The 26,057-nt window shown below is 38.9% G+C and overlaps 1 protein-coding gene across 1 annotated transcript in view; it reads left to right on the top strand.

Annotated features, from left to right (window-relative positions):
- Nucleotides 1-17,416, top strand: part of ANO5 (anoctamin 5) — a 157,074-nt gene extending 139,658 nt beyond the window's left edge. Inside the window, exons 19-23 of the mRNA XM_043970893.1 lie at nt 2,105-2,235; nt 4,260-4,465; nt 5,574-5,755; nt 8,714-8,819; nt 13,492-17,416. Coding sequence (XP_043826828.1) covers nt 2,105-2,235; nt 4,260-4,465; nt 5,574-5,755; nt 8,714-8,819; nt 13,492-13,716 — 850 coding nt within the window. The 3' untranslated portion in view covers nt 13,717-17,416. The remainder of the gene's footprint in view (nt 1-2,104; nt 2,236-4,259; nt 4,466-5,573; nt 5,756-8,713; nt 8,820-13,491) is intronic.
- The last annotated feature ends 8,641 nt before the right edge of the window (nt 17,417-26,057 follow it).

The following is a 26,057-nucleotide window of genomic DNA, read 5'->3' as shown; positions in this document are numbered from 1 at the left end:
CAAAGATACTGGAGTAGTTTGCCATTTCTTTCCCCATCTCATTTTACAGATGACAAAATGAAAGCAAACAGCAGGGTTAAGTAACTTACCCAGGATCACGCAATTAGTATGTGTCTGAATCTTCCTGACTCCACTCTATCCACTTCTCTACCTAGCTGCCCTTTCTCTTGGGGCCATCCCAGTTCAAGCAGCCTCACCACATATGTCAAAGGTGGGAGGAAAACAATACAAAGGGGATTGGGCTTTGGAGCCTTTTCAGCCAAACCATATCTGAAATTCAGTGCCCACTATGAAGAGTCCTGCCAAGTGGTCATTCCGCTTTTGCTTAAAGTACTCCAATGAGTATGTAACCCATGACCTCCTGAGGAAACCTATTCCACTTTTACATAGTTCTGGTTATTATGAAGATTTTCCTATCAAGCCTAAATTTCCTTCTTTTTAACTTCTACACTTTCCTCCTTTTTTTCCCCCTCTTTGGCCAATTTTTAAAAAATGTTAATCCCTTTCCCACATGACAGCCTTTCAAATAGTCTTAGAATGCCTCCATCATGTCCCCTTCAGGGCCATATCACTTCAGTCTATCTTCATTTGAAATGGACTTGGGGCAGGTAGGTGGTACAGTGGATAAAGTACCAGCCCTAGAGTCAGGAAGACCTAGAGTCAGACACTTAATAGGTGTATGACCCTGAGCAAGTCTCTTTTTTTTGTTGTTTTGTGGGGCAATTGGGGTTGTGACTTGCCCAGGGTCACACAGCTAGTAAGTGTTAAGTGACTGAGGCCGGATTTGAACTCAGGTACTCTTGAATCCAGGGCCGGTGCTCTATCCACTACGCCATCTAGCTGCCCCTGGGAAAGTCTCTAAATGCTATTTGCTGGGAGGGGCGGTGAAGGGGAGGGGGGGAGAGAGGGAGAGGGAGAGAGAGGGAGAGGGAGAGGGAGAGGGAGAAGGAGAGGGGGAGAGGGAGAGGGAGAGGGAGAGGGAGAGGGAGAGGGAGAGGGAGAGAGAGAGAGAGAGAGAGAGAGAGAGAGAGAGAGAGAGAGAGAGAGAGAGAGAGAGAGAGAGAGAGAGAGAGAAGGCAATCTGGTTGCCTTCCTCTGAATACTTTTCAGTTTCTATCCTAAAAGGTGGTACTCAAAACAGGACATAATATCCTAAACTCACCTTACCAGGCTAAGGTACCACAGGACCATCACCTCGTCATTTCTTCCAACTATGACTCTCTTATTGTAGCTTACAATTGGATTTGCTTTTTTTGGCTACTACCTCAGACTATTGATTCATATTGAGCTCATGGTCCATTAAAACTCCAAAATTTTTCATGCAAAGAGCTTTCTTACCATCTCTCTCTCAGTTTGTAATTGTAAAATGGATTTTTTAAAATCCAAGTATGATTTTACAGTTGTCACTAAGGAATTTTAGCCTTTTAGATTCAACCTAGTGCTATGGCCTGTCAAGATCTTTTTGGATCCTAACTCTGTCATTCAGGGAATAGCTATCCTTCCAGATTTGTGTCTTCTGGAAATTTGATAAGTATGACAGCTATTGCTTTATCCAAGTTCATGGATCAAAATGTTAAATGACTCAGAACCAAGTACAGAACCCAAGTCACTCCACTGGAGATCTGCTGCCAAGGTGATATAGTGGGAGATGCAAAAGAACTGAGTTCTAGCTGTAATTATGCAGCAGGCTACTACTACTAGTAGTAACTGATTGTTTATAGAAACAGGAAGTTTAAAAAGTGCTTTAGATGCATGCTCTCATTTGAATATCATAAAACCCCTTTGAGGTTTATTATCCTTATTTTACTAATGAGGAAATTGGTATTCAGAAAAGCTGGGATTTGCCTATGCTCATACAACTAGTAAGTATCAGAGGTAGGATAGGAACCCAGGTATTCTTGACTCCAGATAGAGCATTTTATCTATCACATGAAGCTGATCATGGTAGAACAAGTCAGTTATACTTCTGGGACTTTGGTTTCCCCATCAATGTCCAAAGAGGCTATTACACTAGATGACACACATGGTTCCCTCAAGCTCCAACATTCAATGATATCTTTCACCTCTTATGTTGTTTCAACCCATCCCTTTTCTTTCCTCACAGTTGGATTTGGAACTGGTGGAGACGCCGGAGAGCAAGAACCAACTCTGAGAAACTGTATAGCCGATGGGAACAGGATCATGATCTTCAGAGTTTTGGGGCCCTGGGGCTGTTCTATGAGTACTTAGAAATGGGTAAGCTCTCTTTTGCTACCTTCTTGAAGAACCTATTGATCAGAGGGGAAAGTAGCATTTACTCATGGATAGCTGTTGTGGTTAGTCAATCAATAAATATTTAAGAACTTACAACTCTGCTGAACACTTGCTAAACATTGAACTTGCCACTGATTTGTAACATGGCATAGATTAAAGAATTAAATCTAATAGTTTAAAGAAAGTGTAGCCAAAAAATTAAAAGTTATTAATCCTAAACTGGAAAATGATGAGAAGCTCTGTGCCACCATACTTAGTCACCCCTTTTGGGCTGTGTTGAATTTGTTAACTCACTCCCAGAGCCTGCCAGCAGAGGGAGCCAAAGGGGATAGTCAATTACAGGATCCCCACTTGCTGGTTTATAATTAGTCAAATAACATTTATTAATCAACTGGCATTTACTCAGTGCCTACTATGTGCTAAGGATTATCCTAAATTCTGAGGATAGAGAGAAGGGAAAAAGCAGTCCTTACTCTTAAGGAGCTTATGGTCAAAAAGGAGAGATTACATGCAAGCAACTGTAAAAAAAAAAAAAAAGAAGATCTCTATAGGACAAATTGGATATAATCCCATAGGAAAGGAACTAGCATTAAAGAAAAATGAGAAAGGCTTCTTGTAGAAGACAGGACATTAGCTGAGATGTGAAGGAAACCAGGGAAGTAGAGATGGGGGTGGGGGGAGAGGGAGAGTTCGAAGCTTGCACAGTCAGTGAAAGCACTCAGAATCAGAAAATGAAGACTAGAAAGGCATAGTCAGAGCCCTCAAATCATTACAAGAAGGAATTGGTTGAACAGGAACTTGCTTCACCAATTCCTGGGGTAACTAGGTACACTTCATAAAGTCTGATGAGGGGTCAGAGATGGTAGGATCAAGAAGTCTGTACTGGAAGGTATAGTTAAAGGTTATCTAGTCCAATCTTCTTATTTTCCCAGAGGATGATATTATGAAAAAATTGCCAAATATGGAGACAGCCTGAATTTGAATCCCAGCTTGGCCACATTATTTGTGTGACCTTGAGAAATCATTTAGCCTCCATGGGATTCAGTTTCCTCATCTGTAAAATGAGGAAGTTGGACTAGATGACTTTTGAAGTTCCTTCCAGTTCTAACTCTAGATCTCATGATGTGAACTTGTGACAACCATAAAGGAAGGGTTCCTTTAAACAGTCGGCCTGTACTTTACAGAATTTCTGACTGGCAGATGGAGATAGGTGACCGGAGGTACACAAAGAGGTTAAGGATAGATAAGGAGATATGGCAATCATCAGCATAGAGATGATAATTGAATCCATGGGAGGTGATGAGATGACTAAGTGAAATAGTACAGAAAGAGAAAAGTGCCCAAGACAGTCCTATAGGACACCCAGCAGTTAGTAGGTATAATATGGATGAAGATCCAGAAAGGACACTGAGAAGTCAGATAGATAGGAAAAGAACCATGAGACAAAAGTGTCATGAAAACCTACAGAGAAGATGATATCTACAAGGAGCTTGACAATGTCCGAGGTGACAGAGTGGTCAAGGATAAGAAAAGGCTATTATGGAATTATTATTAACTTTGGAGAGAGCAGTTTCCCTTGAATAGTGAGGATGGAAGCCAGATTGTAGAGGTCAGAAAAGAATGAAAGAAGAGGAAATGGAGGCAACTAATGTAAATGGTCTTAAGGAATTTAGTCACAAAAGGCAGAAGAGATCCAACATCATAGTTATCTGGGATAGATAGATAAAGTGAATTTTTTTTTTGAGGTTAGGGAAGACATGGCCATATTTGTAGACAGTAGGAAAATAGCCAGTGATTAGAAAGTATCTCTTGCCAAGGGATCTGCTATAGAGTCCACTCCACTGCATCTCAAGCCAATAGAATATAAGAATTTGAGAATATAAGCTCCGAAAGACTACTCTGTCTTTGCATCTTCAGATCTTTGCATAATGTCTTGCATAAAAGATACTTAACAATTGTTTGTGGACTGAAGTTGATGATTCTGATTTATTTTTTTTTCTCTACAGTCATCCAGTTTGGCTTCATCACACTGTTTGTGGCTTCCTTTCCTTTGGCTCCTCTTCTTGCTCTTATGAACAACATTTTGGAAATCCGAGTTGACTCTTGGAAACTGACCACCCAGTACAGGAGGCCTGTGTCTGCCAAGGCCCATAGTATAGGAGTGTGGCAAGAAATTCTCAATGGCATGGCTGTTTTGTCTGTTGTGACCAATGTAAGTTGACTGTTCTCAGCTAAGTGATTTCTGGGTGGGAAATTGGTTTCCTAAGGATATGACTTTAGAGAATCAACTCTGTGCATTTGATTCTTGCCTCTGGATTTGCTAAGAGCAATTTCTCATCCTAATGCTGATACACCATGGTCCAGGTATTCTAGAGCCCTTGAGTAGAAGAATTGTGGTGTCTGGAATCCCTGTCACCAAATCATTAAGAAGAAGTGATGGGAGTTGCAGTTGGAGATTTAGGCTCCACTTAAGGCAAAATAGCATGAGAGCAATTCAAGAATAGAATGGGTTTCTGTGATGCTGTTTTGCATTTAGTACAGTTAACTCAGAGGTGACTCCAACTACCCAAGTTCTGCACTACAACTTCCTTGCAACAACCCTGGCTGGTGTGTGTGTGTGTGTGTGTGTGTGTGTGTGTTTATATAAGGAAGATTAATTCAAACTTCCTCAGTTCAACCATTATCTTATTTGTATCCTCATTTTACAGGTGAGGATACTGAAGCAGGCAAAGGTTAAGGGACTTGGCCAGGTGCAAGCGGCTAATGAGACTGTATTTGAAATGAGGTCCTCTTGATTCCAGGTCTAGCATTCTTTCCACTTCCCCATGTTTCCTTCCCAAGCATGATGAAATGTGTAATGAGTATTCCCATTTGCCTTTCTACTCTTCCATGTGGACTTGCCCAACCATTGGTGTAATTGATGTACTACAACATGGCCTCCACCGTAGCCCTGTGAAACATACACTACCTCCACCTCTAACCAACAAGGGTGATCAGTAGAGGCAACTATACTTGATCCCAGTGGGCCCTTTCATAACACTAGTGTCAAGGGATAAGGACAACAGTATTATTTTATTTCAATGATTGTAGTAAGGAAGGTTGACTTCTCAGAGCAATAGAAGCAGTGGGTGTCATTCGACATGAAGCACATCATGTCCTGGGCCTTGACTATGGTATAACTCTCAAACAGATATAGTAGTAAGGCACTCTCCTATCACATTCTTACTATGTTTGGAAATGTATCAATATGGTGGATGTGATAAAAAGCTTAAAATGGCATGTACTTTGAGTGCTGATGTGTTTTTCCTCACTGGTTTCAGGCCTTCATTGTTGCCTTCACATCAGACATGATTCCCCGGCTCGTTTACTACTATGCCTACTCAACTGACTACAATTCCCCCATGTCTGGATACATTAACAACAGCCTTTCCGTGTTCCAGATCTCTGATTTTCCAAATAGTACAGCACCTTCGGAGAGCACGGGTACATTCACCACTTGCAGGTACCTGATTTTTTTTTTCTCCATAAGAATATTTTATTATTTCCCAGTTACATGTAGAGATAGTTTTCAATATTTGTTTTTATAAGATTTGTAATTTCAAATTTTTCTCCCTCCCTCCCCCCTTCCCCCTCCCCAAGATAGCAAGTAATCTGATATAGGTTATATATGTACAATCACATTAAACATATTTCTGCATTAGACATGCTGTAAAAGAAGAATCAGAGCAAAAAGGAAAACCCCCCAAAAAGAAAAACAAAAACAGCAAAAAACAATAGAAATAGTGTGATCCAATCTGCATCTAGATTCCACAGTTGTTGGGTTTTTTTCTTTTCTGCATTTGGAGAGCATTTTCCATTATGAGTCCTTTGAAACTATTTGGACCATTGTATTGCTGAGAAGAATCAAGTCTATCACAGTTGATCAACACACAATGTTGTTGATACGGCGTACAATGTTTTCCTGGTTCGGCTTATCTCACTCAGCATCAGTTCATGTAATTCCTTTCAGGTTTGTCTGAAATCTGCCTGCACATTGTTTCTTACAGCACAATAGTATTCCATTACATTCATATACCACAACTTGTTTAGCCATTCCCCAATTGATGGGCAAGCCCTCAATTTCCAATTCCTTGCCCAGGTATCTGATTTGTTCATTATACATATTAGGAGTATCTCCTAACATCACTATTGCAGGTGAGTTAGGAAATCTTAGTGGCCCTATGGTATGGTAGAAAGAGATCTTGCCCGGGAGTCCATGTTACTATTGATAATTTTAATTTCCTCATCTAAAAACTGCCTGTTCATATCCTTTGGCCATTTCTCAATTGGGGAATGACTTTATTCTTATAAGAAATGATGAGCAAGAGTATTTCTTTTTTTTGCAGGGAAATGAGGGTTAAGTGACTTGCCCAGGGTCACACAGCTAGTAAGTGTCAAGTGTCTGAGGCCAGATTTGAACTCAGGTCCTCCTGAATCCAGGGCCAGTGCTTTATCCACTGCACCACCTAGCTGCCCTGAGCAAGAGTATTTCAGAAAAAAACTTACATGAACTGATGTTGAGTTAAGTGAGCAGAAACAGGACATTATACATAGTAATGGCTGCATTGTACGATGACCAACTATGATAGACCTCTCCACAATACAATGATCCCAGACAATTCCAAAAGATTATTGATGAAAAATGCTCTCCAAATCCAGAGGAAGAAATATGGAGTCTGAATGCAGATTGATGCATACTATTTTCATTTTGGGGGTTTTTTTTGTTTTGTTATTTCTTTCTCATGTTTGTTTGTTTTTTTCTTTTGTCTGATTTTTCTTTCACAAGATGTAAATGTGTTTCTTTCACAAGATGTAAATGTGTTTAACATGATTGTACATGTATAACCTATATCAGAATGTTTGCTGTCTTGGGGAGGGTGGAAAGAAGGAGAAAAATTTGGAACTCAAAATCTTATAAAAATGAATGTTAAAAATTATCTTTAGGGGCAGCTAGGTAGCACAGTGGATAGAGCACTGGCCCTGGAGTCAGGAGGACCTGAGTTCAAATCTGGCCTCAGAAACTTAACACTGACTAGCTGTGTGACCCTGGGCAAGTCACTTAACCCCAATTGCCTCACTAAAAAAAAAAAAAAATTATCTTTAGACGTAATTAGGAAAAAATAAAATACTATTAAGTGAAAAGAAAAAAAGAAACTCCCAACAGAGAAGCAGATTTGCTCACATTCTTAGAGAGTTTACTGAGGCAGTGGGAAATTAGGATATTTTCAGAGGCAGAACAAAACTTTCCGCATTCCATGGCTAATACTCTATCTACTATATCACTTAATATAGTCACTGGCTTTTGTATAGTGCTTTAAGTTTTGCAAAGTTCCTTCCATACATTATCTCATTTGAGTCACACAATAACCCTATGAAGTAGGAAAGAGAGGTAGTATCATCCTCATCTAAGGGCAGCTACGTGATGCAGTGGATAAAACACTGGACTCAGAGTCAGCATGACTCATCTTCATGAGTTCAAATCTGTCCTAGCTGTGTGACCCTGGGAAAATCACTGACCCCTGTTTGCCTCAGTTTCCTTAACTGTAAAAATATCTGGAGAAGGAAATGGCAAACTCCTTCTGTGTCTTTGCCAAGAAAAGCCCATATAAGGTCACAATAGATTGGACATGCCTGACAAATGACTGAATAACAGCAACACAATCATCCTCATTAAGAAGCGGCAACTGAGAAAAATAAGAATTAACTACCGGGGCGGCTAGGTGGCGCAGTGGATAAAGCACCGGCCCTGGATTCAGGAGTACCTGAGTTCAAATCCGGCTTCAGACACTTGACACTTACTAGCTGTGTGACCCTGGGCAAGTCACTTAACCCCCATTGCCCTGCAAAAAAAAAAAAAAAAGAAGAATTAACTACCTGCTACATAACAGGCACTGTGCTAAGTACTTTTGGTTTTGGTTTTGGTTTTTGTTTGTTTGTTTTGTTTTGTTTTTGGCAGGGCAATGAGGGTTAAGTGACTTGCCCGGGGTCACACAGCTAGTAAGTGTCAAGTGTCTGAGGCCGGATTGGAACTCAGGTCTTCTTGAATCCAGGGCCGGTGCTTTATCCACTGTGCTATTTAGCTGCCCCCCCCCTAAGTACTTTATAATATGGTTAAGCATTTTGATTCAGTGACAATATGCCTATATTTCTATTCCAAGGACCAGACTTTTTAAGACCCACTTCTATTAGTGACTACCTGCTTAACCTTATGCAACTTGCTATATCCCTTGAGACTTTATAAAGTTTCCTAATTTTCAAAATGAGACAATTTAGATGAGATGGCCTGTGAGGTCCCTTCCAACTCTAAATCTATAACCATACAAGTTCCTATGAATATTCGCATACGCATACCATCGGCCGGCCATTTCCTAACAAATGGGAAAATCTGCAACTTGTGACTATGTTTCTTTCTTCAATATAGGTATAGAGATTACCGCTATCCCCCTGACCACGAAAAGAGATATTTACACACCATGCAGTTCTGGCATATTCTTGCTGCCAAGATGGCCTTCATCATTATTATGGAAGTAAGTTATCCTTGCTAGCTACCCCATCCTTTTGTTGAACTCTCTTATAATCAGATGCTACTATTAAATCTTCTTCTTTGCTTATGAGATAATTGGCATTTCTCTCTGTTTCTGCAACAGAAATTATACTGAAGAAAGTTAATTGGTGTTACGAAAAAAAGTTATCTAGGGGGCAGCTAGGTGACGTGGTGGATAGAGCATCGGCCCTGGATTCAGGAGGACCTGAGTTCAAATCTGGCCTCAGACACTTAACACTTACTATCTGTGTGACCCTGAGCAAGTTACTTAACCCCAATTGCCTCACCAAAAAAAAAAAAAAAAGTAATCTAGTAATTCACTAATTCAACAAGAATTTATTAATCCCCTGCCTGGTAGTCATTATTGTTGTGCACGATACAGAAATGGAACACCTAGTTCTTGCCTCAGGTGTCCTGAGGTGTTTGACAGGTTATTATGGGGAGGACAGGGGAAAGTTGTTTTAAATGGCCTCTAAGGACAGAATTATGAGCATCAGATAGAAGTGATAGAGGAGTATATTGAGTCTAGTCCTAAATTCTTGATATTCCTTGTATAGTCTATCCTAGATGTACTCAAGGCACACTCAGCAGCCCACAAGACTCCTGAGTGCTTCCTGGACCAAATTAGAATGAAACTGAGAAAAGTTAAACAAAATAAATAAAAACCAAAATAAAACAGATAATATTATATTTTAAAACTAAGTCCATATGAGGCCTGTAGGAATTCTTATATTGGGATTATTTACTGGCCCTTGTTTTTGTTTCTTGTTGTTGTTGTTGTTTTTTGTTGAGGCAATTGGGGTTAAGTAACTTGCCCCGGGTCACACAGCTAGTAAGCGTCAAGTGTCTGAGGCCGCACTTGAACTCAGGTCCTCCTGACTCCAGGGCCAGTGCTCTATCCACTGCACCACCTAGCTGCCCCTGGCCTTTGTTTTTGAATTTGAAACCACTGGTCTACTCCAACCTTGGGCTGCCCTGAGCAAAAGTGAGAAGAGGTGTAATTCCTCACTGAACTACTTTCCCATCTTCCCCAAATGGTTTAATTAGATTTAATTTCCCAAACTATGTTTCCTAGATAATGTATTAGACCCAGTCAGAAAACAGTGTACCATAAACCAGTTATTGTAGCCAGGCTGATAGCATTCTACCTGCTAAGTATGGCCCTATTCCGGTTATCTTCAACAGCCAGATCATTCTATGTTGCCTTTCTGTTTTCTATCCCCCCTTCCTATTATTCCCCTCTTTTTCTCTTTATCCTTCCCCATCTATTTCTCTCTCTCTCTCTCTCTCTCTCTCACACACACACACACACACACACATACACACCCCATGTGTTTTAAAACTCTGCTAGTGGTCAGAGAAATTAAAAGAAAAACATTGGTAAGCTGAGGTCTAAAAGATTCAGTGAGAAACTGACTTATCTCTGGAAAATTCCTGGTTTAAGAATCTTATGGGAGAACTTAGAATGTAACTGCAACCCAAACCTCAGGCTACAAGAGCCCTGATCATGAGCCTTGTTGAATTTGTGTCAGAGGGAACAAGAGTTGGGTCTCAGAAATCATCAGGTCAAGCCAAGGGATTTGCTGAGTCAACGTACTGTGGGGACCACTTTTTAATTGGGGAGTGCTAGCTAAGCGGCTCATCGCAATATTGGGGCAAGGAAGGAGACCGGCAGCCTCCCTCAAAACAGAACAAGATTTATTTTAACAAGAACGAACTTAAAAAAAAAAAACCACAAACAGGATCAGTAGGATCAAGGGAAAGGAAATAAAATGGGGAAAGGGAAATCATAATACCTGAAAAAATACCACCGCCCAGGAATCAGCTGAAAATACACAGCAGAACGCCTGTCGCTTTCCAGCTTCCACCTCGAATGCCCAATTCTCCTCCCCCAAACCTAGAAACACCCCACACAGTCCCAGCCAGTGGGATGGCCACTCTGACAGTCACATGACTGCCCTCACTAGGATTCCAATCATTATAATTTTGCCAGGCCCATGTAGGTGTCGACGAGTGGTGATGACATGAGGTGCCAGAGCCCTGGCAACGGCTACAACCAGTGGGTGGAGCACCGCGCGTGGAGCCCCAGGCCAGTGCGCTCTGAGGCATAAAAACCTCAAATAACAATTAATTCTTTACAGTACCCACATTTTTAGGTACACTGAGGAAATAAATGACCACCAGCGATGAATCATCCAAGCATGGAATTTAGTGGATTATCATTTCTCCAAAGGCAGCTAGGTGGCATAGTGGATAGAGCACTGGGCCAAGATCTAGGAAGACTCATCTTCCTGAGTTTCAAATCTGGCCTTAGATAATTACTAGCTGTGTGACCCTGAGCAAGTTACTCGACCCTGTTTTGCTCAGTTCTTCATCTGTAAAATGAACTGAAGAAGGAAATGGCAACCCGCTTCAGTATCTTTGCCAAGAAAACCCCCAAAATGTGGTCACAAAGAGTCAGACATACCCGAAAAACAGCTGAACAACAAACAACAAAATCATTTCAACAATGGTTCCTCAGATAAGTAGTAAGCCAGGCACTAATAGTCACAAAATAGTGGAATTCTACGTCTCCCCTGAACTGCTAACCATATTTTTGAAAGTGCAAATGGAATTTTTTTTAAATAAACAAGTATTATTTTACTTCCTCATACTTCTCCACACCCCACTGGAAAAAATGGCAAAACACTTGTGACAATATGAATAATCATTTAAAACCAATTTCCACACTGTCCATATCCAGAAATATAAGTCTCATTCTGCATATTGAGTCTGTCACTTCTGTGGTAATATTCTCCATTATCAGCACTCTTCCAGTCATGATGGCACTGGGATGATCAGAGTTTGTTTTTAAAGTCTTTCAGAGTTGTTCATTTTTTTCAATGGTATCATTATTATATAACTTGTTCTCCTCCTGTGCTGTGCACTTTATTCTTTATCACTTGATACATGTCTTTCTAAGTTTCTCTCAACCCATCCCTTTGGTCATTTCTTCTGGTACAATAGTATTCTAATACATTCATACAATGATTTGTTCAGTCATTCTCAATTGATGGGCACCCTCCTTATGTTGTGAGCTCCCTAATAAATTGTGAGCTTCTTGAGGGCAGGGACTGTCTTTTGCCTTTTTTTTGGATCACTAGCACTTGGTATAGTGCCTGCCATATAGTAGGTATTTAATAAGTACTTAATGACTGACCAACACCGCCCCTTAGTTTCCAATTCTTTTCTACTAGAAATAAAATTGTACTTAAGATCCCTGATTCGTGATAATCTAAGAAATAGAGTTAGGATTGATTTGATTTTCAGAATAAGACACATTTTTTGGACATTGGACAATGGGGAAATTTGTTTCTTAAGACCTGTGTGTGTGGTTTTATATTATACACAATTTGTTTTTCTTTTCTTTTAAATTGGGTGTGATGAGATAGAAGAAAGTGCTTGGTAATTTAAAAATAAATAAAATGGGGGCAGCTAGGTGGCACAGTGGATAAACCACCAGCCCTGGATTCAGAAGGACCTGAGTTCAAATATGGCCTCAGACAGTTGACAATTACTAGCTGTGTGACCCTGGGCAAGTCACTTAACCCTCATTGCCCCGCCAATAAATAAACAAACAAACAAACAAACAAATAAATAAATGAATGAATGAACGAATAAATGAATGAATTTTAAAAATGAAAAAAATGGAGTTTTATGTTATATTTTGAAATCAGCTGCAATCAATTCTTCCCCTATCATTTTCCCCCCATCTTTTTAATTGATAATTTTACATGGATATTTTTTTGAAAGAAATTTTGTTATTTTATTCAATTTGATAAAATATCCATCAGCATTTTAATTGATACTGGAATTAGTCTGGGATAGTACAGGAATGTACTGGCTATTGGGAATGGCTTAAAGAAGGTCTCTATGTAGGTAGAAGCTTTGATGTTCCTTTCAACTATGAGCTTCCTGTGATTCTTTGGCATTTTTACTGCCCACATTTACAAACTAACCTTGGGGCAGCTAGGTAGCAGTAGTGGGAAAGGCACTGGACCTGGGTTCAGGAGGACCTGAGTTCAAATCCAGCCTCAGACACTTGACATTTATTAGTTTTGTGACCCTGGGCAAGTCACTCAACCCTCATTGCCCCACCCCACCCCCAAAAAAGGTAACCTTGAAATTGTCTGATTCTTCCATTCTTTTCTTTTTTTCTTTTTCTTCCATTATTTTATAAATCACTTATGGTGCTAAAGTAATTTGGGGGTGAGATGTCCATTCCATTCTCCTTGGTTCAGTTTTGTTTAGGTAGTGCCTCTTTTAAAAGATATTGACTTTAGTTGTTGGTAGGCTGGGCTACTGAATGGGTATGTGGGTTTATTTAGGGGGCTTAATCTCTTTGAATGTAGAAAAAATCTTATAAAATCATTAAGGTGAATCACAAAACAAATCCCAGAGAAGGTAGCACATTGGAAATAACAATGGGCCAAGAATCTGGAGTCTTGGATTCAAATTCCAGCTGTTTTCCCTGTTGGCAAGGCATTTGATTTCTGTGGGCCTTGATGCCCACCTTAAAAACAAGGCCATTTGACAACATGACTTCTAAAGTTGTCTGTTTGTATGATTATGCTGAAATGCTCTCTCCTTTTTTTTTTTTTTAATTCTTCTTCTAGCACATTGTTTTTATTGTCAAATTCTTTGTGGCCTGGATGATCCCTGATGTCCCATCGGAGGTGAGAGCCAGAATCAAACGGGAAAAGTTCCTGACCATCCAAATCCTCCATGAGTATGAGCTCAACAAACTCAAGGAGAACCTGTGCAATAGGACAGATTATCAAGTGGAAAAGGAAGTTATTGCCACAGAAGGGAAAAGGGAGCTGGCCCAGGTGATGGGATAGCCAAGGAACCCGACTGATGCCTGGTGGCCTGACTTGCCTCAATTCTCTGACACCTGGTTTGGGCCAGGAATCAGATGTGCATTTTGGTCCTTCAATTTTTTACCCAAAGATTTTAAACTCTTCTAGAAGTCACTGGTCCCAAGCTTTGCCATATTGGAAACCCGTTGTAACTTCACGGTGCCATATCTCATCACGTGCTGTTTTATGGATTTCTGTGTATAACTGTTAAAGTGTGTGTGTCCAGAATCCAATTATTAGAAGATCATGGAGTGTTGCTCAAAATTTTCATGGTAAGGCAACATGTCATCCTCCAGTACATCGGCATGTTGTCAAAATCTTCCGTCCTCCAGAAAAGTTTTTACATCTTGGTTTAAGTCTTCCCATCAAGTGATTTTAAAACAAAAAACAAAAAGGAAAGGATTGTGTCTACCAAAGCATGCACATCTTGCCACTTACCCAAAGGACTAAAATCAGTTCATTTAAAAGAAACACACACACACACACACACACACACACACACACCAACAACAACAACACAAAAAATCAGAAGACTACATCAGCTGAAACATGATTTTCTGGGCTCAGTGATTAAATCTAATGAATTAAATGTCCATTAAAATCCAGGATGGCTGGCCTTCCAGGAAATTTCATAATTATTTTTTCCCAAAGACAGACTTCTTAAGCATTGAAGAACTAAACCATCCAGGTTCTTGAATGCTATTGTCTCTAACCTGGGAATCAAGCATGCTTTGGTGTGTTGAATTTCTGTGAGTCTCCACAAATATAAAAATGGGTTGTACAGAAGCTAATATCTTATCTTAATATTTAAAGAAATCAAGACAATATATATTAATGTATCTGCTATCCTTAAAGTTATGAAGTTGGTAGAATGATCATTATTGAAGTCTTGCCTTCTGGAATGCTTCACTCGTCTCACGGAGCCATTTTTGCATACTATCAGATGTTAGCCATGTGTATAAGTTAGCCATAAGCTATTTATGAAATGTGTACTTGTGAAATCAATTTCAAGCCTTTTCAAATTATTTCACAACTGTTTTCTATGGCTATAACAGCCTGTACTGTGCTCAGTGCCTTTTTTCTATGTCTTTGATACATATGAAATGAAAGTGTTGGTCCTTGAGTAAATACCCTATATTATATTCCAAACACAAGCCTGCAGACCGTAGGAAGTTATCAACCTAACAATGAAGGCCCTGTGTTGTCCGTGGAGGAAGAGTGAATGTTAGGCTTGTTAGCTGAATCAGTAATATATTTGTTGTATATTCCCAAAATTAAGTGTAAGGTATACCTTATACATATAGTAGGATTCTAATGACGTTGAACCTAAATCATATACCCATATGTACATATATACACATACACTATATATGTACACATCATTTACATATATTTAAAATAGAAGAACAGTACAGTTTGGTACTATTTGAACCCCTTCATTCCTAGCTTATGTTGAGTTCCAAATGAATGATCTTTTTGTATCCCAGGACATCATGAAAATGTTTGATCAAAACAATTCTGACAGAATTTCTCATGGGATTTTCCATGTTAATTACCTACCTCCTCTAGTACACAATATGCTTTTGCTACCATGGCAAAAATGGCAAATGGCATGGGCTAATCCTCCCATGACTGATGTCTTGGCATTTCTACATCACAAGTCTGGGTCTGGTAAATCCCAAGACAGCCCCTTCCACAATGCTCCTGCCGTCATCCTTACTTGCCAATCAGATTCAGATTGTGCCATCATTTGGCCTGACTGTTAAATTTTTTTGTGTAAATCTAAACGAGCTATTGTTCATTGTAGATCTAATGTGCAGGCTATTGAGCCACTTGAGAACCAATCTGATATTAAGTGCAATAAGCTACCAATGGGTTTCTTTTATGCCAACTTGTATGCTGCTGCTAATGTATTGCACATGATTCACTCGCCATGTTTTCTCTTGCTTTTATGTAAGTTTGAGTTTATTCTGCTTAAATGGTTTCTGACTCTGCTTCATAAAGCAAAGTAAATCCCATGAAAGTCTCACAAAAGCACTAACTTTGTGGTGTAAATTGGAGAGCAAAGACATATTCTTATTTTGGTAGTGTTCATGAAATGACCACAGATGGGAGAAAACATTAAAAAAAAAATACTCCAAAGGTAGGCACTTAAAGTGTCAGGTGGATTTGTCATATTGAAAGAAAGATTTTGGAGAATACAGGGTGCCCCAAAAGTCTTAACGAGCTTCAATAACTTAAAACTATACTAAGACTTTAGTCCCTTTAAAAGGATGCCCTATATTTTGTGCTTACAGTTAATTCTTCTTTCCAGAGGGATGAACTTATTACAGGGTTTGCAAAAGAAAATGAAGCTTGCCTCAGTTCAGTAAATTCTACCACAGAATAATTTTTTCTTTTGTGAGAGTCTGCTTGGCAAACAATACATGATGGCCAACTTCTGGTAGGGGTCTTCATTATTCGTTTGGATTATCCTTGGTTATCAATGAAACTGATGGCTGTCCTTTCACTAGTACTCCAAGAATTGCTACATGCTGACCCCTGCTTGACATTTTGTAAGAGTCAAGACAGGCATGTGACTACATTCACACACTCCTCTCTAATCACCTTTGTCTGCAACCATTGCTTTTTTTTTTCTTTTGTAAAAATATAAATGACAAAACACTATGATCATGGCATCACTCAGAAGGGAGAGCATGGATTGGGTTGAAAATTCCTTTTCCTGCTTCCATGGCTCCCCCTGCTTAGCACACATTATCACATTCAATCAAGGTGTTACAAGAATAGTACATACTGCATTTGTGTATTAATGGGATGAGGTCTTTAAATTGACTCAAAAGTCAAAGGGCTGTTCACCCTTAGGGTCTAAGCCATGGTATGGTTTTCCTGGCTCTTAAGACTGTAAATAAATACATATCAAAAAGTGTCCTTTAATTCAAGGGAAAATGATCCCATAAGGCCGAACTTGGCCTCCCTCAACTGCCTCAGGAGAAAAATGTGCTGATTGAGTAAGGCTGTCCATGGCTGTACTCTTGGATTTTAAAAAATAAACACTGTGATTAGAGGTTTTACTTTTTATTGAACAGATATGAAATGTGTGATATTGAAGGAGATGGAATGGCAGGAAATAGCAATGGGATCATGAAGGAAGTATACTACCAAGTAACACTATATCCTTTTTATAGCCATGTTCTTTTGTTTGTTTACTGCTCTTTTGCCACTGTACATGACAGTTCAAAATGTGTTGGCTTTTCCAATCAAAGAAATAAATCATCTGGGCAGGAACAGAGGGGATTGTGGGAAAGGAGGGAAGGTCCTATGCGTGGCAGTCACTCACTTCCCTGCCTGGATTCCAGAACATAATGTTGTTGATTGTGAATAGTTGGAAGGTGATTTGCTATTCTCTGGTACCCTGATGATGAGTCCGCCTCACTGCACCCCACCTCCCTGTTTTATTTTTACGTAAATGTTGCTTTTAGTTAACCTGTATATGAATTTCAGGAGATATAAATTCAGTCAGTGAATAAAGCAACATTTAATTTTTTAAACTGTGATTTTCATAATATTTTAATTCATGTATTTGTGTTTAATAATAAAATGTCAGTTGTCTCTTGATGTGGCCTAGGTGCCCTGGAAAAGTTCTTTATCATCTTGAAAATGTCAGAATAAATATTAGAAACCATCTCATCCAACCTCATTTAGACAAGGAAATGATCTCCAGAGAAATTATGTTTCCAAGGCTATCTAATGAAGCCTAGACTAACTAGCCCCTAAATCTCTTGTGAGTCATAGGCAGATGCTCTTTCTACAGTACCATTCTGCCTCTTCCTGGTTGTCTTGACTAGATGTATATTCAAATTTATGGAAATATTGAAGGTATGTTAACCTTCTTTGGCTGGGGGGGAGAGAAGAAAACACATGGAGGAAACAAAAAAAAAATATAAAAATTTTTGAAAGTGCTATTTGAAAGTCTAAAGTCACTTTGTTACTCAAATCTAAGAGTTGTAAAGATGGAAGAGGTCATGTGATCTAAATTCTCTACAACAGCATTCTCACCTTTAAGACTTCTAAGATTAAGAAATGTCATCTCCCAAGAAAGTGCCATTCACTTTTGGAAAGCTCCAGTTTTTAGGAAGTTTTCTTTAAGTGAAGACAAATCTCATGTTTTGGCAGTCTCTGTCCATTGTACCCATCCCTTTGGTCCTTTCCACTTAGTTCTGCCTTCTTAGGCCAAGCCAAGCAGAACCAGTCAAATAGTTCTTTCACATGACAATTCTTCAAATATTAGAAAATAGCTATTATATCTCCCTTGGACTTTCTCCCTAGTTTCTTTGGCCAGTCTTTAATCATGTAGTCTCCAGTGTCTTTGCTATCATTGGTGACTTCCTCTGGCCTCTGAACTGTTCAAAATTTGTCCTAAAATGTGGCAGCCCAGAGTAGAACAGGGCAGAGTATATAATAGCAGAATTATTCTATTTCTTGCCCTGGATATTTTGTTTCTTTGTGTGTAGCCTAAAATCAGGTAAACTTGGCCATGTGTTTGGGGTTCACTACCTTCCTATTGCACATTGACCATTGGCAAATCTCTTAACCCATCAGTGCCTCAGGAAACTCCCTAAGATAAGGGTTCTTAACCATTTGGGGAGACCTTGGACCTGTTAAGCTTATAGACCATTTCTTAGAATGGTTTTTAATTCATAAAATACATAGGACTACAAAGAAAATCAATTATATATATATATATGTGTGTGTGTGTATACATATTTGTGTATATGTACATGTGTGTATACACATACACGCATATATAATGTATATGTTTATGAATTCTAGATTAAGAATTCTTGCTCTAAGATAATTTATAACTGGCAGAGCTAATGAATTCATAGAGGGACTTTCCTTCCTGAGAGTTCTTAATGCCAATTAAATCACAAGTTTAAAAAAAAAAAAGTTGACCCAACAAATTTTCAATTCATTCTATGTATTACCTATTACCTAATACCTCATTAAAACAAACAGATAAGGGCAGCTAGGTGGCGCAGTGGATAAAGCACCGGCCCTGGAGTCAGGAGTACCTGAGTTCAAATCCGGTCTCAGACACTTGACACTTACTAGCTGTGTAACCCTGGGCAAGTCACTTAAGCCTAATTGCCTCAACAACAACAACAAACAAGCAAAAACGTAAACTTAAGAATGGTCAGGATTCCATAGAGATCTCAATCAGTTTGCTCATAGATGATATCTCTCACACTGTTTTAGTGCTTTTCCAATAGAAAAGAATATTTCCCATTAATCTTCCCTATAAACATGTATGTGATATAGGGAGAGTATGTGGAGTAGTTGAAAGAGCGCTGAATTTGGAGCTGAAGGATATTGATACCAGCCCTGCTCTCTGTTCCATGTGTGACCCTACTCAAGTTTCTTCCTTTCTGGGCTTCAAGTCATCTCAGCTGCAAAATAAAGGGTATGAATATGAAAAATGAATATGAATGATGAAAATATGAATTTGATCATATTTAAGGACCTTTTCCTGCTCTAAAGTCTGATTCTGTTTAGTAGATTCATTAAATAATGTTGGTTAAAGGGAACATAAGGAAGATTTAGACCCAATTATTAAATCAAATATCAGGACAGGCTTTTTATCTCCATGGGGGGGGGAACCTCCTAAAGATACAGAACCTCTAGAAAAACCTATGATTGGAGTTGGAGGGAAATCAAGGAATGCAAACTCCTTGAGAGCAGGCCTATGTCCTCTAAGAGTCTAGCACAGTGTCTAGCACTTAGTAAGTGCTTAATAAATGTTTATTGAATTGAAAGGCCCAGGTGATCACAGTTATATTGCTTTCCTCTTTTATATGATTTATGGACCAGGAAACAGCTAATCAAATGCTACATTTCATGAATAAAAATGGCTGTGGGGAAGGAATATAGCTAAGGAGACAGAGCAATATAGGAGAGAGATAGGCTAACTGGCTAGTACAAGAAGTAAGCTAGCATTCTTCTGACAGTGAAAGAAAGAGAGGAAAGAAAGCTAGTGAGATCATAAGGTAACAGATATTGACTTGGAAAGGACTTTACAGGTCATCTTGTCTTGCCCTACCATTTTAGAGATGCAGACATTGTGGCCTGCAAAAGCAAAGTGACTTTCTTAAGTTCGCAAAAAAATGTGGCAGAGGCAGGATTCACATACAAGTCATAGGATCATAATTTTAGAGTTAGGAGTGACCTTAGAAGTCCCTCATTTTAAAGATAAAGAAACTGAGGCTGAAAGAAGTGATTTCCCCAGGGTCACACAGCTCGTAAATGCCCAAGTCAGGATTTGACCTTAGGTTTTCCTGGCTTAAAGTTCAGGGCTCTCTCCACTGCATCACCTTCTCTGCCAGTGGAAAGTTTTCAAGCACAAATGGAACTTAATCAGAGTCCGTAGACCCATAGAAGACTTCCAAAAGTTTAGAAGGTCATAAGATAGAATTAAAGATAAAGGACCTTAGAAGTCAAGTTCAATTCCCTCATTTTACAGATGAGCATTTCATCCAACCCTCTCACATTATTCTTATTACATAGAAGAAAACTGAATAGAAGCTATATGGCCAAGGTCAAAGAGCTAGTAAGTGTCAGAGCCAGTGCCAGGAACCAGGTGTCCTGACTCCCTAACTAGTGTAATTCCCACAATTCCATGCTACTTTCCTTTGGTTTGAGTACTAAAAAATGGAACATCTAAGGTAATAGCATCCTAGATTTAGAACTAGAAGGGATCTTGGAGGTGATCAAGTCCTGGTTTTTCATTTAACAGATGAAGAAATCAGGTGTGGAGAGGTTAGGTGTTTTTTCCAGGATCATGCAGCTAATAAATAATAGACGTGACTTTGAAATGCAGTTCTTGACGCCAAGTGCAATGCACCATACAGGCTGTGCTTGACATAGAGGTTGACAGTGTACTGTCCTTCCCTGATTTCCCTCATATATAATACTGTATTAAGCACAGAGGAAGTGCTCAGAATGTAGAGGTCCTGTGGTATAATTAGAAAGAGCAGTGGACCTGATATCAGAAAAAAATGGATCTGAATCCAATTTTTGTGACTAGCTTGCATTATGCTCTTGACCTTGGTGAATCATCTAAATGTTTAACCTCTTTTATCTTCACTTTCTTCATCCCTTGGTGTCACAGGAACATACCTTTAGAGCCAAGACCTTAGAGGCCACTAAGTTCAACTTCCTTCTTTAATAGAAATGAGGTGGGGGGGCAGCTAGGTGGGGAGGGCAGCTAGGTGGCGCAGTGGATAGAGCACCAGCCCTGGATTCAGGAGTACCTGAGTTCAAATCTGGATCAGACACTTAACACTTACTAGCTGTGTGACCCTGGGCAAGTCACTTAACCCCAATTGCCTCACTAAAAAAAAAAAATAATAATTTAAAAGAAATGAGGCACATAGAAATTCAAAGACTAGGCCAAAGCCACACAGGTCATATATAGCAGAGCCAAGATTTGAATCCTACGATAAGGAAAATGATGTTTTCACTACCTTGTTGAAGGATTGTTACAAGGAAAGTACTTTATAAATCTTAAAGTATTATGTCAATATACATTATTATTAGTGAGTATTTATTGACTCACAATAATAGTTTATATGTGTATAGCACTTTACAATTTAAAAAACCTTTTTCTTATAATAGTGTTATGTGAAGCATGGTGTCACACAGCAAGTCAATTCCAGTAACAGTACTCAAACTCTTCTTTTTTTGCGTTGGGGTAATAGGGGTTAAGTGACTTGTCCAGGGTCACACAGCTAGTAAGTGTCAAGTGTCTGAATCTAGATTTGAACTCAGGTTCTCCTGAATCCAGGGCTGGTGCTTTATCCACTGCGCCACCTAGCTGCCCCTCAAACTCTTCTTCGGGTTCTAAGCCCAGTGTCCTTTACACTGTAAATCAGTATAGCACACTATTCTACATTTCACTGCATATATTCTCTGATTAATTGAAAAGATTGATCCTTTTTCACTCATTTATAAAAGGTCTGTGAATGAAGTAGTGCTTCAGCTGGTTGCTATTCAGTCCTCTGTACACATGGCTTGGGTGTGTAAATCCATGCTTTGAAAATAATATGTGCCCTAGGACTGCTTGATGAGAAAATCCAGAATGGAGAGACTGGTCCTGCCAATCAGCTGACAACAGTTTTGAGTGAAATTCCCAGAATATGGTCATGAAATCCTCTTGTTCTACCACTGGAGTCAGACCACTAAGGTCAAGGACATTGGAGGGGGGATAAGGAGGGAAGGGACTGAACTTATACTCTCAGTGACGAGGTTTTCTTGCAGCAGGTTAAATACATATTTGTTTGTTTCTGGTCCCAGATGCTTGGATTATGTTTTTCTTTGGCCAGCTTTCCATCCCTTTATTTAAGTGTCAAGAGCAGTATATTAGATGACACATCACTCAATGCATGTCAAACAACATGTAATGTTTCTGGCTCCATTTTCAGAGAACTGCTGTTACCTCCACAAAACATTTTTTTAAAAATTTTGAACACATATAATTCACTAGAACATATCATAAATATTGCCTATGCAACTGATACACAGAGGCATCAAGCTGAGAATCTCCATTGACAAATCCAGCTAGTCTTTTGATGTTTCTGTTTTGTTTTTATACCTACATATAGATATAGCCATATCTTCCTATTACATTATATATGCACATATGAGAATATGTATATATGTTATTCAGTCATATCTAACTCTTCATGATCCATTTGGGGTTTTATTTTTTTTTATTTAGTATTTATTTTCTCCCAATTACATGTAAAAACAATTTTCAATATTTGTTTTTAAAATTGAGTTCCAAATTCTCTCACTCTCTCCCCACCCCCTTAAAGCAAGCAATTTGATATAGGTTATATTTGCATAGTAATGCAAAACATATTTTCATATTAGTCATGCTATAAAAGAAAACATAGACCAGAAAAATAAAGTTTTTAAAAAGTATGTTTTGATCTGTATTGAAACTCAATCAGTTCTTGCTCTGGGGACAGAGAGCATTTTTCATCATAAATCCTTCAGAGGTATCTTGGATAATTGTATTGCTGAGAACAGCTAAGTCATTCATAGATTATCATCTTAGAATATTTTTGCTACTATGTACAATGTTCTTTTGGTTCTACTTATTTCACTCTGCATCAGTTCATGTAAGTCTTTCTAGGTCTTTCTGAGAGCACCTAGATCCTCATTTCTTATAGCAAAGTATTCCATCACAATCATATACCATGAATTGTTTAGCCATTCCTCAATTGATGGGCATCCTCTCAATTTCCAAGTCTTTGCCACCAAAAAAAGAGCTGCTATAAATATTTCTGTATCGTTCCAAATTTCTCTACATAATTGTTAAATCAGTTCACAACTCCACCAACAATGCATTAGTGTCTCAATTTTCCCATATTCCCTTCAACATTTGTAATTTTCCTTTACTGTTCTATTAGCAAATCTAATAGGTGTGAGATAGTACCACAGAATTGTTGTAATTTACATTTCTCCAATCAACAATGATTTAAAACATATCTTCATATGGCTATAGATAGCTTTGACTACTTCACCTGAAAACTGACTACTCATATTTTTTATCATTTGTCATTTGGAGAATGGTTATTATTTTTATAAATTTGATTAATTTCTCTATATATTTGAGAGATGAGGCCTTTATCATAGAAACTTGTGTGAAAAATTCCTTCACAATTATGATTACCAATTATATTTCCCTCCATACTATTTCCCCCTGTTTATTCAACTCTTGCTCTCTCCCTTCACCTTATCCCTCCTCAAAAGTGTTTTGCATCTGACCATTGCCTCTCCCAATCCACCCTCCTTTCCATGAGTACCACCCCTCTTATCCCCTTCCCATTTGGGGTTTTCTTGGCAAATATACTGGTTTGCCATTTCCTTCTCTACTTCATTTTACAGATGAGGAATTGAGTAAAACAGGGTAAGTGACTTGCCTAGGAACACATAGCTGATAAGTGTCTGAGGCTGGATTTGAACACAGGAAGAAGGGACTTACTGATTCCAGGCCCAGTACTCTATCACGGCACTACCAAGCCATCAAATGTACATTTATGTACAAGTATATATGTATATGCATATATATATATATATGTAAGGTTACAGATATACATATATGTCTATATATGTACACATAATATATTTGTATACATATACACACACACATATACATAGACCATCTCCTCATTCTGTGTTTAAATTTCTTTTTGGCCTGACAGACAGCAGACCTGAGTTTTGTCTCAGGCTATTCCCTGATGTTTGGCCTAGAAAAGAAAAAATAAATAAATTAGGGCAAAAGGGAGACATAAGGATATATTTAAGTATTGTGGGGTGCGGCTGCCACGTGCAGAGGGATTGGACTTATACAGCTTTGCCCCAGAAGGCAGAACAAGGAATGATAGATGGAAGTTGAAGAAATATAGATTTCCATTCCATGTGGAGGAAAGCTTCCTAGCAACAAGGATAGCCCTAAATGGAATAAACTGACTTAAAGTGAATGAACTTCTCCTCATTAGAGGTGTTTGAACAAAGCCTGAATGACCATCTGTTGGGAATGTTTCTAGGGAACAAATGTAGTATGGACTCCCTGACCTCTATAAGGGCCAAATTTATTATGGGGAGAGTTAATTGGGTGGCTCGCTGTAATATTGGGGTTCAGAAAATAATGAGAGACCTCTAGGTCCAAAGTTTCCTCCCTTCCAAACTGCCTCTTTTAGTTATTTCTCCCAGGCTAATAAGAAAGGAGATTAACAGCCTCTTTTCCACAAACAAACCAGGTCTTATTAATGTGAATACAATTTGCAACAAAGGTGAAGTTAATAAAACCAGGGACAAAGGAATAGAGGAAGAGAAAATGAATAAGCTCCCTGGCTCTAGCAAAGACTGACTCAAACCCAAAACTTGCTTCTAGTTCAGCTAGCTTAAAGAGCTCACCTCGCTTCTAATAACTCACCACCTGGGGTCCATAGTTTCAATGGAAGTTAGCTGTGCAGACCCTCTCCGGTACGTTCCTGAAGCTCACCAAAAGGAAAGTGCTTCTCAGAGCCAGCATTCTCCTTTCTACTTTCTCTCTCCCTCTCCCAAAGGGGAGGTCCTTCAAGCTGGATTGGCTGAGAGTGGTCCCCTGCTGATGATGTCAGTAGTAAACCAACAGTCACTCAGGGCTGGCCAGGTGTGGTTACAATCTAATCATCCCCAAGCAGGTACTTAGTTTCTCATTCTCACCCAATTCAAACAATACTAAATCAAACAGGTGGGACCCCTGGGCATCTGCCAAATTCCATTATTTTATCACACCTCTGAGGTGTCTTCCAACCACATGGTTCTGTGACTGGTTCTGTTTGATGCTCTAGATGAAGATCCAACAAAGGAGACTTAAAAGGAAAATTCAAGTAGAAGGAGAACCAAGAGACAGCAATGTTCCCAAAGCTGAGAAAAAAGGGTATTAAATGAGGGAGGGTAATCAACAAGTACCAAAGTCTGCAGAGAGGTCAAGGAGAATCAGGATTGAAAAAATGCTATTGGATTTGTCAAGTAAAAGATCACTGGAAACTACAGAGAGAACAATTTTTGGAGAATGATGATTGGGAAACTGGATTGTAAGGGATTAAGAAGAATGTGAGAAGTAAGTGGAGGCACCTAATTTAGATGCCCTTTTCAAGAATTTTAGCCACAAAGGGCAGAAGAAATCTGGAAAACACGGTGTATGTGTGTGTGTGTATAAGGATCAATTGAAGATTTTTTGAGGATGGGGGAGACATGGAAATGTTTATGGGTGGGGGAAAAGAAGGCAATAGACAAAAAGGAGATTAAAAGAAGTGATTGGACAAGGAGAGGGGGGGGAGAGAATTTGGAACTGAAAATAAAATCTTATTTTCTAAAAAAGAAAAGTGATTGAGTGGTGATGACAGAAATGATAATCTTTTGGAGGTGATTTCTTAGGATAGGATCACTTGAGCAGGTAGCCAGATTAGCCTTGAGAAAGAGGACAACCATCTCATCATGTGAGACAAGGGTGAAGGAAGACTTAGTGCCAGAAGACATATGAATGATATTGGATGAAGAAAGGGGGAGAAGAAGGAAACTGTCATAAATAATCATCCTTACCCCTTGATGTATATAATGTCTTACAATTTATATATTTTAAATTTTTTTCACAATTTTTATTTTTTATTATTTTTTAATCTCATTTGATTCTCTTGATAATCCCATGAAATAAATAGGGTTGGAATTATTGAATCTTAAGATAGGTCAAGATTCCTCCAATGAGAAAACTA

This window comes from Dromiciops gliroides, chromosome 6 (assembly GCF_019393635.1).
Source record: "Dromiciops gliroides isolate mDroGli1 chromosome 6, mDroGli1.pri, whole genome shotgun sequence".
NCBI lineage: Eukaryota > Metazoa > Chordata > Mammalia > Microbiotheria > Microbiotheriidae > Dromiciops > Dromiciops gliroides.
This window is presented reverse-complemented; position numbering and strand designations above follow the sequence as displayed.